This window comes from Rhipicephalus sanguineus, chromosome 8, assembly GCF_013339695.2.
Source record: "Rhipicephalus sanguineus isolate Rsan-2018 chromosome 8, BIME_Rsan_1.4, whole genome shotgun sequence".
NCBI lineage: Eukaryota > Metazoa > Arthropoda > Arachnida > Ixodida > Ixodidae > Rhipicephalus > Rhipicephalus sanguineus.
Window position 1 is genome coordinate 30525131 of NC_051183.1, and position 15266 is coordinate 30540396.

The window sequence follows — 15266 nt, forward strand, 5'->3', positions numbered from 1 at the left end:
TGGCGACTTCAACAAAATTGCATTACATTGAAAGAGCTGCAGAAGTGCACATCGCTCGAACAGTTGGCCTAAAATGTCGTAATACAGATAAAACAGCGCCTAGGACGGCAACAACAGGAGAGAACTCACACAACGAGGTCGTGACTAATACCTGGAAGAACTATTCAAAGACAGCAATAATAAACACGAAAGAAGAACACGCACGTGACGGCGAAACGTGTCGTCAGCAGATGAAAACATACTGTGATGAAAGGTGCTGGTGGGATTTTCTCCCATTTATTATTGCTTAGAGAAAGAGAGAGAGAGAGAGAGAGAATGGAAGAGGAAAGACAGGGAGGTTAACCAGGGGTATTGCTGTCTTCGCAGTAAGCCCTCAAGCTGTTATTCGGCGCTTCGGTGTGTGCTTTCGCTTCTGCCGTGATCGTCGCGATTCAAACACTATTATTCTATTGTTTATTGAATGTTATTTCCGTTAGAATAACCTCACGGAGGGTTTGTTTAATGTCTGCTTTGAACTCGTTCTAACTTGGGGCCTCTTACAGCTGTGGTTACGGAGTGGCAAAAGAAGAGAGGTGTGGAGGGAGAGGCGAGAACCAGGACGACACGAACATAAAGGTGATCTGTGTATCAGGAACAAAGGAACGCTGGAGTGCAGGAGGCAGTGTCTAAAGTCCGCACGATGCTGCGGCGTCTCATTAGGCGAGTGCTGCGGCCGAGTAGCGGCTGCGCCGTTTCAGCTCTTCGATCAGGTGCTCTCAGAGGCCGACGCTGGACGCAGCTGCGACGTAGCCGACCACTGCGTGCATGTGTGCGCATTCGTAGTCGCTCTATTTTGTATTGCAGACATGTTGAGCGCGTCCGCTGACTCTCACAATGCATTCGGGCGCGCATCGCTCATTGTTCGCCGACGAGCGGGCCTGTTCCAACCGCTGTTACTGCTTCTGGAACCACGGAGAGAGAGCGGCGGTGTGTGCGTAAAGAAAAAACGGGAGAGTGAGAAAAAGAAAAAGGTGTCGTCGAAGCGCTCGCCCCTGTGGCCCGGGTGTCAGGCTGCCGCCCCGCTGAGCCGCGGCGGAGGTTTTCTGCGAAAGACAAGAAAAAACAAAGAAGAAACAAACCATGGCGACTGTCGAATTTTGGATCCTGGCCTTCGCCGTGACCTGCGCGATTTACCCAGGTGAGCTACGTGTTTCCTAGCTGTCATAGGCGTAAGCAGTAAAAGGAGGCAGTTAGGCGCGGCTCCCCCCACCCCTAGCCATCGAAGAAAGGTGCCAGGTGTGCCCCAAACCTTTACACAATCAGACCTGCATCGTCACTGTATGAAGTGTAGAGTTATGGCCACGCAGAGTTTTCACGATAATGGCGGCCGGGGTTTTTCTGGCGTTGCATTCTAAGAACTGTTTCTCTCCCCTCTTTGGCCCCCGGAAAGCCGTGGACCAGAGGTAGGTCATTGGGAGAAGCAGAAGCGCGTAATCACTTAATTAGTCTATGCTAGTTATGTAAGTTTTCCCAAGATGAACAAGTAGCAGGTCCTACTACCACACGGGTGACACTTAAGCACGAATGGAACAAGGTGACTCGATGCGCCCTGATTAATACATACCGCAGAAAACAGACGCGGAGCTCGCAAGCTTTCTCGCTCGCTTGTGCGCATTACCACTAGCCAGCGGGCGTCGGTAACGATATTTCTTGGACCAGCATACGCTGCAATTTCGTCCCAGGATCAATTATAGCGTAATACATTTCGTGAAAATTGGATGCGCAAGCTATATTGAGCAGGGCGAGGGTAGAGAATCCCGCGAGGGCAGAGAATCGCTTCGACTGCCACGGAGCAAACCAAACTGACAATATCACAGGCGGACATGACAGACTGATGGGTCAATTGGTGGGACATAATTCACGCCGCACGTACGGCGCAAGAGCACGACGTCTCGCTCTTACGCCGCCCGTGTGGCTCTTTGCGCTGTTGCGCGAATGTGACAGTGCGCACGGTTTAGGTGCTGTGCCACTTTGGGAGGCAATTGAACAGCCTCGGTTCACGCCACCGCTGCTGCCTGGCGATTTCGACAAAGATCGGGAGGAGGCTCATGCATTATGCGGTGATTTTTCGCTGCGCTGCAATCTGTTTATCAGATCGATTGTGCTATGATCTAAACGTGCGTCGATATAAGGCTAAATTATAAAGTGTAGAACACATGCCCGGGCTTAAAAACGGGCACGGATTGACAGTCGTGTCAGCTATTACCACGGACAACAACTGTGTATTCGAGCAACAATTGTTGGCGAAGTACGGATTCAGTGCGCAGAGGAAAGTTTCGGTAACATAAATTTCAAGTAGTGGGCCAGTTTCCCTGCATGTGTAGCTACATACATACATACATACATACATACACACATACAAACAAACATACATACATACATACATACATACATACATACATACATACATACATACATACATACATACATACATACATCGACTGCTGACCCGAAGGTCGCGGGATCGAATCCCGGCCGCGGCGGCTGCATTTTCGATGGAGGCGAAAATGTTTGAGGCCCGTGTACTTAGATTTAAGTGCACGTTAAAGAACCCCAGGTGGTCGAAATTTCCGGAGCCCTCCACTACGGCGTCTCTCATAATCATATCGTGGTTTTAGGACGTTAAACCCCAGGTATTATTATTATTACATACATACATACATACATACATACATACATACATACATACATACATACATACATACATACATACATACATACATACATACATACATACATACATACACACATACATACATACATACATACTGCTACGATCCTACACGAAAACTGAGGCGTCGCCTGACAAATAACCTACAATTTTCCCCGGCGTGGGTAAATCACGAAAACAATATTGTCAAGGATACACAAAGCTTGCCCGCGACTATTTCTAGCTGAAAAAAAAGAGTACGCATTTCGCCCACAGATTCGCGCGAACATTTCCTCACAATTTTCTTCAAAGATCTTTTCCTTAGAAGAACAATAAAAAAGCTTTCTTTTAACCTTAACTGCATTGTGCAACATCCACATGAAGTGTAAGTACTTCAATACCGCCAACGTCCTGATGATTACCTAAATACATCAAATTCAATATCTTCAAGTAAACTTCTACCACGTCATCGGATAGTACTAGGGTCGACATGTAGCAAAGGAACAGTTGTAGATGCGTTATAGTGTAAGGTACATACATCTATAGGTGCGAAAAACCAAGATACAGAAACAACAGTATAGGACAGGCGCCAGTAAACGGTGGAAAGGTCGCAAATAATGGAATGCCGATAGCATGTAATGTATCGGCCCAGCAGCATTTGTCATTTAGAATGATAAAGGACATTTTGCGTGCCGCTTGATAAATGGGGCCACGAATGGGTTAGATCGATAGTTGATCTAACTCCCAATCTTCGTTCTACAAGCAGCGGGCAAGCAACATTTATTCGCGAACTGTAACCGACTCGCCGAAACAAGTGCACCCCTCTTTGCTGGCGAGCGCTTCGCAAGGCTTTTCGTTCGATCGCGAAATTACGGGGAATCGCTATATATAACTCTTGCCGCCTGTGGAAACCGATCTTGCATTGTCTCCACACACAGCGAGGCAGTATTGTGGTGCACCGCATTTTGAATTGAAAGGTCCTGCGTCTAGAACGAAGCAAGTAGCTTCAGATCTTTAATTGAGCATTATCGAATTACCAACTTGAGGCGACGGCGATCCCCTTCGAAGGGCAACAGCCATAAACCTCCTGCCTTTTGGAAAGCTTTCAGTGTAATAACGCGTGCAGGCAATGTCGTATGTTCAAGTGTTCCTTTAGTTAACACACAAGCAAAGGTCGGCAATATGTGTGGAGCTTACTCATACTCACTCATGAAATATATTTTGGTTTTGGGACGTTAAACCCCAGATATTATTATTAAATATATTTTGCCCTTACAGCTTACCCAGACTGAGACTCACAAAAATTTCCCTCAACCAGACGCACTCGCACTCAGACTCACTGAAATTTTTCTCCGCCGGACTCACTGGGACTCAAACTCATCACATTATTACTCACTCAAACTCACGCGGACTCAGACTCGCGGCTCTATCTGAGTCTGAGTGAGTCTGAGTGAGTCGACTCATGAGTCCGTTAGCGTATCATTGGCTTTATCGAACGTGGTGTCATTGCTCTTTCACACCAATATCTCGCAGAATTGGTGCTTTACTTGGCACCTATGATTTCTTACCTTCAAATGTGAGTTGTATGTGTGGTTGCAATCAATGGCTTGAAATGCGTGTTTGCAATCCAGTAAGGACATTTTTATTGAAAGATATGACTCACAGGAGATATTTTTGTCAAGAACATCCTGTGACAGAGTTTGCAGGGGCAGGTCACGGCACCTCCCCCCCCCCCCCCCTCCCCCCTTCCTGTGTACCTCACGCCTCTGATCAATAAATATTGAGCTGGCGTATGAACTCTAGGGCTTTGAAGTATGAGTCAATTGAAGCATAAGCCCGAGCCGACATAGGGCTGATAGTAATGCTGAAGTGGTGTAGATAGAACGATAGGTCGGCAAAAAGGTGTGGAGCTCACTCGGACTCCCTCAAGAAATATATTTTGCGCTTAGGGCTCACTCAGACTCAGACTCACCAAGGTTTTCCTCAACCGGACTTACTCGAACTCAGACTCAGTAAACTTTTTTCTCAACCGGACTCACTTGGACTCAAACTCAACGAAATATTACTCACCCGGACTCACTCAGACTCAGACTCACGGCTCGATCTGAGTCTGAGTGAGTCGACTCATGAGTGAGTTTGCCGACCTATGCACACAAGTAGCTACTAAACACACCGCTGTGGCCCTGTGCAAAAGGCGCTGAGCTGCAGTACGTCTAGGCTTTTCCTCCTGCATATTTACCTGCAATGTACTATATTTTTGACAAGACTAATAAAATTTGATTGATTGATTGATTGATTGATTGATTGATTGATTGATTGATAACAAGCTGTTGCGGTGTCATTCCAATGGGGCTCATTTTTTTTATTGCTAAGTTGTACCAATACTTCGTCCCGAGTAATCCTGCTCAGCCTACCCACTTTTACATATGCCGCGTTATCGCTGGCTTGCAAGGCGCTTCCTCAAAAGGGCATATTTGCAAAAGAAGGCAACACATGGGGTGAGAATTTCACGCGCTGAATTCTACGTTCTGAATACAATGTGTATCCAACGCCTCGCGATGAATGCATTGTCATAAGCTCGAGGGCTTCTAGCTCAATAGGGCCCTTAAGTAGGTGCAACTTGCGTGTAATGTTGCACACACGTGCCTGGATTGCTTTGTTTCGGAAAAAAAAAACGGTTTATGTCCTGACAAAAGTGCATTGTTTTACAAGCGCACAGGAGGGCCAACTTTTCAGAAACGGTGCGAACGAAATCAGGCTGGACTGCTGTGTTTTCAACGCCGGAGGGGTAAAATGCATCCCCCTCCCATGTTCGCGCCCCCCAACACACACACACACACACACACACACACACACACACACACACACACACACACACACACACACACACACACACACACACACACACACACACACACACACACACACACACACACACACACACACACACACACACACACACACACACACACACACACACACACACACACACACACACACACACACACTCACACACACACACACGCACGCGCGCGCGCGCGCGCGCACAATACTCCACTACATTGGCTATGGTATTTGCAGAACATTATAAAACTTCCTTGAACAGGAGGTGCCGCTGGAGCTGACGTTTCGGCAAGAGGTCTGGGCTTCTTCAAGGCAGCAGCTGCCTTGAAGAAGACAAGCCCTCTTGTCTAAATATTGGCCCCAGTGGTACACCTTGCTCAAAGGTCCTTGTCGCTTCAAACATCTTCAAACATCCACTTCTGAGCCTCTACCTTGTTTGTATCCTCAGAACATAGTCCTCTTGTATGGTAGGCACGAATGCGTACTTTATCGAAGCGGTGCGTCATGTTGCCGAGTCCCGAGTCGTGCGGCCGCACGCGAAGACACGAAAACAAACAAACAAACAAACAAACAAACAAACAAACAAACAAACAAACAAACAAACAAACAAACAAACAAACAAACAAACAAACAAACAAACAAACAAACAAACAAACAAACAAACAAACAAACAAACAAATAGCTCGAGCCTCTTTTGGTGGGAGACGTTGTTTGCTTACTAGTACAGGCGTCTTTTCCTGACGTCATAGCGGGCAGCGCCGGTCCAGTTTTAATTCGATTCTTAGCCTACTGGAAGCTCAATAATGAATGAAAATTTTAGGCGCGTCAGTCAACCTGTTAGCATACTTATGGAGAAGAATCAGGAAGCAACCAAGTAGTAAAAAGTTACACGACCCGAGATGAGACAACAAACAATCACAGGAAGAAGTTAGTTTGAATAGAGAAACAGCAGGACAATAAGTAAAGCCTTAGCGCGTGGAAGACGTTTTGTCTAACAGACTTGCCTTTGAAGACAGCGTGTCGAAAGAGAGAACCTCCTCAGGGGTGAACGAATAGAAGCATCAACTTAGAGTGCAGCTGTGTTTGGACAAGTAGATTTCTGTGAAGACATGCTTCATTGTTAAGTGGTTCCTGCCTTAGATTCCGCATGTTCTTACAATGTCGAGCAGAACATAAATTATTCCTTACAACCTCATGGTACATCTGATAAGCGTTACTACTAGTAGAAGTACCAATACGATTGAAGTAAAAGTCATGCAACACAAGCGGAAACAGAAAGAAGAAGAAGAATAACTTTTATTGAGGGAAAGAGAAAGGGTCTAGGAGCTAGATGGGTGGGGCCCCATGTCCATGGTTCCACTGGCTTGTGCCGCCAGCCGGACATGGTCCAGTAGCGCTAGTTGCACCTCCGGCTCCGAGCTAGCGAGGAGTGCCTCCCATTGCTCCAAAGAGTTTTCTATGCTGTACTTATGCTTAGGCAGTTGAGGTTATTTGGCCTTTTACTGCAGCCCCACGAGATATGGTAGAGGGTTGGTGGCGAGTGGCGACACCGCGGACACTCACGCCCATACAACGTCGGAAAAATTAAAAAAATCTCATCCCTGCACTCAAATGAAGCAGTAAAATGCTACAGGCAGTGATCGTAATAAGGCATTTAAGGTAATATGTTTAAATGAAGTGAATGAGTTCAGAGTGTTTTTCTTCAGGTAGAAAGAGTGGAAACGTACTTCATAAGGGAGTGCTATGGTTACTGAATGAACAGAAACAGGTGCCTGAAACAGACTGGCCGACGTTTCGATATGCCCAAGTTGCCTCTGTCGAAGTCACATTGTCATCTAACTACTAACATTTCTAAAGCTACGTGATGACATGGATGACAAGGCGCCTTCTGATAGACTCACCTAAGGAAACGTCGGTGAGCCTTCGGGAGGCAGCCATTCCTGTTCATACAATCTCGATAGTACGCTGCCTTTACATGCCTTGGCTCTAACCTTTACGTTGGAGCGCCATCACGAGTGTGAGAGCACGCGAAAACGAAATTAGCCGCCGTGTAGTCGTTAAAACGTTAGGGGGCTATCAGCAATCCATTATGATTAAAGCTCACTTCATAGCAGGAACTTTACTTCACATCATGCTCCTTTTTGTATTAGACTTTTATTGTGTGGTTGCATTTATGCCTGGTACTTCTCTCCACTTTTCATTCCCCATCCTTTTAACCTTAGTGTAGGGTAGCAAAGTACTTGTAATTACGGTTAAGCTCGCAGCCTTCCCCTCTTGTATCTCTCCCTCTCCCTCTCCTGGCTCTATCCTCTATTGTACGATCAACAGTTGCATAACAACCGCAGGCGAATTACTGACTGAAAATAGTTATGAACAACAGTTGCAGAAAGAAGTTTAGGGGGAGTCAAGTCAACAAGAATCAACCGCTTTCGATATGACTGTATTGTTAGCGTAAGTGCAAGACAAAACATTTTTAAAACAGCCTGAATATATTGTCGCGTTTCCAAGTTTCTTTGCACTATAGTGACACTGCCTTTATTCAGGCTTTCAAAGAGGTTCAATTGTAATAACCATGCTATACATAGCTACCGTGTAAGGGGCGTTTGTACGTAGTGTTTTCACATAACTACGCACAACAGGCTTCATAGCTACCTGTTCCTTTCTGTTCATGTTTCGGTTAAGCATGACAGTATGGGCAGCTTAGGAGCTTGACGAAAACTTTGCTGAACATATTTCAATTCACTCTCTTTATAATCAGGGGATGATACCAAATTTAATAGTGGGTCATCTCCGCATTAGTTTAGGTGCAGCGTTTGTAAAAAAAAAACGTCAATACCAGACGCTAGCAAAGAAAAAAGAACATGAAAGGCATTTGTTATGTTCATAAAAAAGACCCAGCATGCATTACGCAGAAAAGAAGAAAGGATGACAGTCAAAGCGTCACCTATTGCAAAATATAACGATGACAATGAAGATGAAACTCACTACTCGAGAAAGTTGAACGTCCGCTCTTTTAATGGATGAAGCTTCAGATCAATCAATCAATCAATCAATCAATCAATCAATCAATCAATCAATCAATCAATCAATCAATCAATCAATCAATCAATCAATCAATCAATCAATCAATCAATCAATCAATCAATCAATCAATCAATATATCAGGTGAACTTTTATTTCTCCACAAGGAATATGGGGGCGATGGTACGACAGCCGCAGTAGCGGCAGCTCGGCAAGGCTCCGGCCTCCTACAGAGCCCAACAGCACATGGTACAAATTATAATTTTGACGGAAAAAGCAACGCATATACAGATGTTGGCACTTTAAAGGGGTGAGAAAAACATACAGAGAACAAGTAAAGAAAAAAATGGTATGTGTGGCTGATATATCATTATATATCACAGGCTGTAGTTATCTATGCAACGTACACAAATATGTATACGTTGAATAGATACTACAGGCTCACACATGTAATTGAAGGCTTTGTTTTTGGACTAAGCGGTAACTGAGCTTTTCCGCAAACCTCGCGTCCCGTGAGCGTTTGTTACGGGGTCTACTTAATATGTGAGCAATTTGGCTGAGAAGCGGGGCAATATCTGAATAATGTTCTTGAGATATTGCACCGCTCCTCCCCGCGCCACTTGGAGGGCAACGTTCGAGCAGCAAGTCTGCCTTTCATTTGAGAAAGTGTGCCCTACGCAACTATAGCGCCAAGGGATTATGATCAGTATGCAGAGGTTACGATATTGAAATCGGCACATAATGCCCGCCCACTAAAGAAGCTATCCCAACGCAGCCCAATGTTTTGAAGTTTGCGCGCATTGCGCGAAAGGTGTCTTTCGTAGCTTTCTGTTAAACCCTTCGGGCACTTCTATTTGCTCTGCACGTGTTTCTGTTGACTTCCTACATGCTAATGTCTCGCATCACGTGTCAATAAGTATAGCACCTATTGTTGCGTCGAACAATGCCATCACTTCATTTCTTCTTGTACTATACGCGTTGAAATCGACTTGACGGTCGCAGAAGTGTGACTCTGCTGTCATACACGCGCGCCGTCTGTCTTCTTCTGCGCACAGTTAAGAACATAATAATAATGATTAATTGTTGCGGTTTAACGTCCCAGAACCACGATATGATTACGAGAGACTCCGTAATGAAGGTCTCCGGAAATTTCTATCACATGGGGTTCTTTAACGTGCACCTAAATCTAAGCACCCGGGCCTCAAACATCTTCCCCGCAATCGAAAATGCGGCCGCCGCGGCCGGGATTCGATCCCGCGACTTGTGGGTCAGCAGTCGAGTACCATAACCACGACACCACCGTGGCGGGTACGGTTACGAACATTTTTCCTGTGAATGTTTATCTTTAATTGTGTGTGTGTGCGTGCGTGCACGCACGCACACACACACACACACACACACACACACACACACACACACACGCACGCACGCACGCACGCACGCACGCACGCACGCACGCACGCACGCACGCACGCACACACACACACACACACACACACACACACACACACACACACATCAGACTGCGCGGGATTTGATATGCAAGTACATTTTTCTGCGATCGTACGGCTTTCGCGACATTAGATAGTTTTACTACCCGGGACCCCAAGCCGTTGGGTCCCTAAGCTCTTGAGTCCTCTTGTTTTCTGAGTTTTCTGTTCGCCAGCCGCCTTTAAGAAGAGTACAAAGGTATGCGAGAGCTTGGGCACGAAAGCCACTTTAAAGTCCCGCGGTAAAATTCTACTCGTTGGAGCCTGCACTGCACGAAGTGCATTACTGTTCCCTGTAGTGACATTTTCGTTTTCTCGCCCTCTGTGCAGACTACGCGCAGGGACAATTCCTGAAGCGTTTGCGAAGGTGCACGCTACCGCACGAGAGACGGCCCTGGTTCTGGGAGCGAACCGAGCAGTACTGCAGCGCCAGCCGGGTTCTGGAGCATCGTAGCCGGACCCAGTCTTGCGTCTGCGAGCCCGGATACTACCGGGATGAAGAGACCAACAACTGCTACGACGCGAGGCTCTGCGGCCACTGCGACAGCTCCAAGCACGAGCGTTTTAACAGGTGCACCAATGACTGCGAGGCGGTGTGCGGCAAGCAGGTGATACAGCAGTGCGACAAGCCCTGCGTTCCTGGCTGCGAGTGTATGAAGGGATACATCAGGTACGAGTGAACGCAGTTTGTCGATTCAGTCATCGAGCGAAACGGCTCAATATGAATTACACTGAGTCAGTGTTTTATTAATTTGTTCATTGTGTAAAGACGTTTGTTGGCGGGCACTCGGCGACGATGCACGACAGCGACAGTCAAGGCGGGGTCCGACTCTCAGCACGCGCAGCGCTCTCCAGCAGTGGGTCGTCCTTTCCGGCACCTTCTAGTGGGTTACCCTCTTCGGCTTCTTTCGGAGAGAACGACCCACTGCAGAGATCCAAGGCTTCGCTACAATTTGTATTGCAGGTTCCAACAACGTTTTCTACAATGCCATTGCTTATTAGAAACTCCAGGCCATAATCTCTTTGTTAGGGAGCCTTGCGTAGGAGAAAACGTGCCCCTTTGTCAGTGCTGCATATGATTCTTTAGTCCTCCCAATCTCGCTCAGGCCAGTGAAATCCCAGTTGACAACCTCTAACTACTCGAGTAACTCGTTTAGCGTAGCTTCGCTTGGCATGGACTTTGTGTGTTATTAATGCGAAGGCCTTAGATGCCTCATCTAACTCAAAAATTCACCGTCGGCGTCAAGACGATTGATGCGAAAAATTATGATCACGTGATGACGTCGTATGGTAACGTCACCGCCACGTCAGATAACTCCAAAATTTATGACGCAATCGGGGCGTTGCAAACGTCATCATGCTGTCACCATGACGTCGCATAACATGACATTACACGAGGACGTCAAAACACGGAATCATCGCTTGGTTAAAGGTGGAAGAATCACCATGGCAGTGTAAAAACGGGCGAGGCGCAGAAAGCTCGCAAAGCCTCTGATCCTGGCTACTACTTCGCAGTAGCTACTACTTCGCAAACATTAGGGCTTACAAGTTAGCGGTGAAGAAAGTTTCCTACGCCAGTTGCTGGAAACCTTGAATGCGTGAAGCCGGCATAACAGGATAAGGGAATCTTTTCCATTCACTCATACCGCTTGTACGTTTTAGAGTACGCTTCATGACAAGTGGCGCTATAGGGAAACACTAATTTGATTTAGATTGATAAATGATTGTTTGGATGCTCTAACGTTGTTACTTTCGCAATCGTAGGTTCGCTATTCGAAGAGAAAGTAAAGGACGAAGTTTCATATTTCAGTATCGCGTCAGCAGCTCAGCAGCTGAGTGGCACGAACGTCAGTTTGACGTCACGAGTTCCAGAGTTTCTTTTGTCGCTTTTCTAGGCACAGTGATACAGTATAATTTCCTAGAACTTTCTATGCCAAATCTCTGATTTCCTTAGAACACAATGTGACGCGGTCTTACCGATGAAGGATTATGCAAGCCCTACCAGACGTTGTCAAAATCGGCGACACTTTGACGAGCTGGTCTTGCGAATTTAATGTATTCGTGTTCTATTTCGGCGTGTTCAAGGCTGAACATGCGTCTTCTCGTTATAGAAGTGGTACTTTTAGTATTGTGGAAAGGTAATTTACTAATGAAACTTCAGCACATTTTGTCTTAAAGGGACACTAAAGAGCAAAGCGATTTTTCTCATATTAGTAAAGTACTCTTTCACGATACCAAAAACACCACGCTTGCTGCGAGAAGACGCTTAGTACGCTAGAAAACACGCAAAAAACACAATGTTTGTGGTGACGCCACCTATAAGTTTCCGCACCATTCGCCGTGACGTCACATGTTTTGACAGCGCCTACTAGGGACTGCGTAGTTCCTAATCGGTAAAAATGAAGCACATTGTCCTCTGAGAGGGCCATAGACTTGACATACCAAGTTTGGGGTAATTTTGTTGAGCCAATAGCGCCAAAATACTACAAATAAACTTTGAAATCCGTGACGTCACGCGGGAAGATTTCGGCGCGAAATTTAAAGAATAAACTTTGAACTTGATTTTCTCCTCTATTAATAGGCCTACAATGGCGAAATTAATGACATTAGAGTTCTGAGAGCACAATTTATCGATCTAAAGCGATTAATTGTTTCTCTTTAGTGTCCCTTTAAGTTGGGGTGAGACTTCATTTGGTCAAAAAATTCGATTTTGAGATTTTGCAATCATATGATAGAGAATTTTTTATGCTTCAGAAAAAAATTATCACGCTTTGGTAATCGTGCGTTCAAAAATAATTTTTGGTCCTTTCTCTTCGGCACGTTTACAGACAATGTGGGCGCACCTCAACGTAATCTCTGCGTTTTCCTCAAAACATTTTTGGATGTTTGTGTACTTTCTTGCCGGGACCTATAGTGCATAAGCAAACAAAATTCTCACATGTGCTAATTGACGGCATTTATATAATTAAAAGTAGAATCAGTAGCCTAGGCGCATTTGTATTTTTTTAGTGTAAAAACGATTCATAAGTGACAGTTTTCATACATCGACAAACGTAAAATGCATAACAAATGTAATTTTTCATGCACGGTTACAAATTTAGTCCCCCTTGTGTAAAGCTTCGGTTACTGCCTTTGTGCAAAATTGCGATGCTCTGCAGATAGCAGATCTTAAAAAAAGTACATATGTAGAAAAACTAAAAAAAGAAACACTAAGTACAATTTTAAACTGATTTCGAGCTCCAATTGAAAGCTGCGTCTATGTCTAAATTCCTTGCAAATTTTATAGCCATAGCTTTTACTAAAACCGCTGTACAGTGAAATTCTGAAACTTATTTTGAAAGTGTCACCCCACCATAATGTCCTTACGTTGCTTGGCAACCAATTATATTGTGGATAAAAGTTCGCTAAAAGTGCACGCAGCACATATACACTACGCAAATTGGAGGTTCACATGAGAATATTCAGCTTTTTTTATCTGCTCCTATACATGATGGATGGGTAGAAGAAGTCGGACAGCGCGGTCAACAATTTGACAAAGGCGCTTGTCTAGGACAATGTGCTTGAAATTTTATGACAAAGGCTCCGGGAAATTGATTGTTCTGATTACTGGTGCGTCACCGTCATCTTGTCATGTCCTTTTTTGTATAGTTCTTCGGGTCTTTGAGCCTTCGTGGAGTTGTAAGCAGCATTATAAAAAAGAAATAGAGATGCGGAATAAATGTACCGCTCATCTTTGTCACGGATGTGTAAGCAAAAATTTTCACGAGTTTCTTGTGCATAAAAATGAACTCAGATAGCAAAAAAAAAAATCCTGATAGAGTTTCAGTGTGTATCTTCATTATTATAGTGCTAGTTCAGCCTACGGCATCAGAAAGCCTTGCACGCGATTGCGCAGGCCAGTATTGTGCACGAAGCCTAAAATAGAGCCATGGTGTGTACGACCAACTTATGTGGGTCTGCATGTAAGTAGCCGGACCTACGTGCATCTTAATATCGATAGGAAGATGAACTTTTTGAAATGGTTAACATTTTCTTGAAAAACGATCGTTTACGTAAAGGGTATGAACTGATATTTCTTTCGTTAAGAGTAATCTGCTTTAACCGTTACAAACTAATAGTATCTCTAGAAATACGTAATGTCAGGAAACACGCGCTGGTCTTTTCATTAGCAGGCAGCAATTTCGCTCGCAAATGCAACCACGTTTGTTTCCTTTTTCTTGCTTGTCATTAATTTCGACATCGGCAACCTATGCCGCGCTAAGAAATCTACCTCTACTTTTATTCTACACGATCCTAACATCATGGTGAAACGAGTCATATGATTGTCGTTTAAGGAACGTGTTGTGTTCTGGTGCACAAATTTAATAATTGATTATTTAATTTTGATTAATTTTTTAATTACGTTACACTACAGGACTACATGAGCCTTCAGTATGGGGGCTAAAGTTAAATTACATCAAATAATGAAAAAATGCTGTATCTAACGGTATATCGGACTTCATCTATCGTCAGTCACACTTCATAATGAAAAGATGCAACTTCTGAAATTGCGGTGGGGAACAGCTGCCTAATACAAACACCACCGCTAGTAGTGTTTGTTAGTAAGACTTCATAATAAAAAATGCTTCAACTTCTGTAAATTTCGATGCGCAACAGCTGCCCAATGAAAACAACATCGTTAGTGGTATTACACGCTGAAGTGTAGATTCGCTGCAAACTTTTGCATGGTTATGCGAAGCACACAACCTCACTGCAAGATGAGAGACACATTGCACTCAGTGAAAGAAATCAGTTGTTTCCAACTATGAGCCCTGAATAATGTGATAAGTGCAACCTGAAAGCACAACCAAAGCATGCGAGACAGGATGGAAAGCCTACAGACAGCGTAACTTCACATGCAGGCATGTACATTTACTACAGAGTTAGTTTCATCACTCCCCACTAGATCTCAGCGCTGTGCGCTTAAAACAACCGCGCATAATGTTCATAGGTGCTGAGCTTAAATTTCTCCAGGGAAGTAGAGATCATAGTGCAATAGCGCAAAAACACAGGGACACAGGCAAGAGAGACGATACAGGCGCTACCAACTAGCTCGGCTTTCCGCACTACTGAAAGTAGAGATCGTGCCTATTGCTCTTTTGTAGCCCCTGCGTCTCTCTAATGTGAACGCTGCTTGTGAGTGCAGCGCCAACACATTCACTGCATCAACAATAATTGATTGG

The 15266-nt window shown here is 44.9% G+C and overlaps 2 protein-coding genes across 3 annotated transcripts in view; one reads left to right on the forward strand and one right to left on the reverse strand.

The window, feature by feature from the left end:
* Positions 1 to 891, reverse strand: part of LOC119403124 (uncharacterized) — a 31534-nt gene extending 30643 nt beyond the window's left edge. Inside the window, exons 1-2 of the mRNA XM_037670072.1 lie at positions 873 to 891; positions 205 to 256 (exon numbers count right to left, since the gene is read on the reverse strand). Coding sequence (XP_037526000.1) covers positions 205 to 256; positions 873 to 891 — 71 coding nt within the window. The remainder of the gene's footprint in view (positions 1 to 204; positions 257 to 872) is intronic.
* The window catches only part of LOC119401630 (zonadhesin), a 297434-nt gene continuing 282898 nt past the window's right edge, over positions 731 to 15266 (forward strand). The window contains exons 1-2 of one of the 2 annotated variants that reach the window (XM_037668531.2): positions 731 to 1177; positions 10375 to 10714. In XM_037668531.2, the coding sequence (XP_037524459.1) occupies positions 1120 to 1177; positions 10375 to 10714 (398 nt within the window). In that variant the 5' untranslated portion in view covers positions 731 to 1119. The remainder of the gene's footprint in view (positions 1178 to 10374; positions 10715 to 15266) is intronic. The other variant, XM_049418805.1, reaches the window with a different exon arrangement.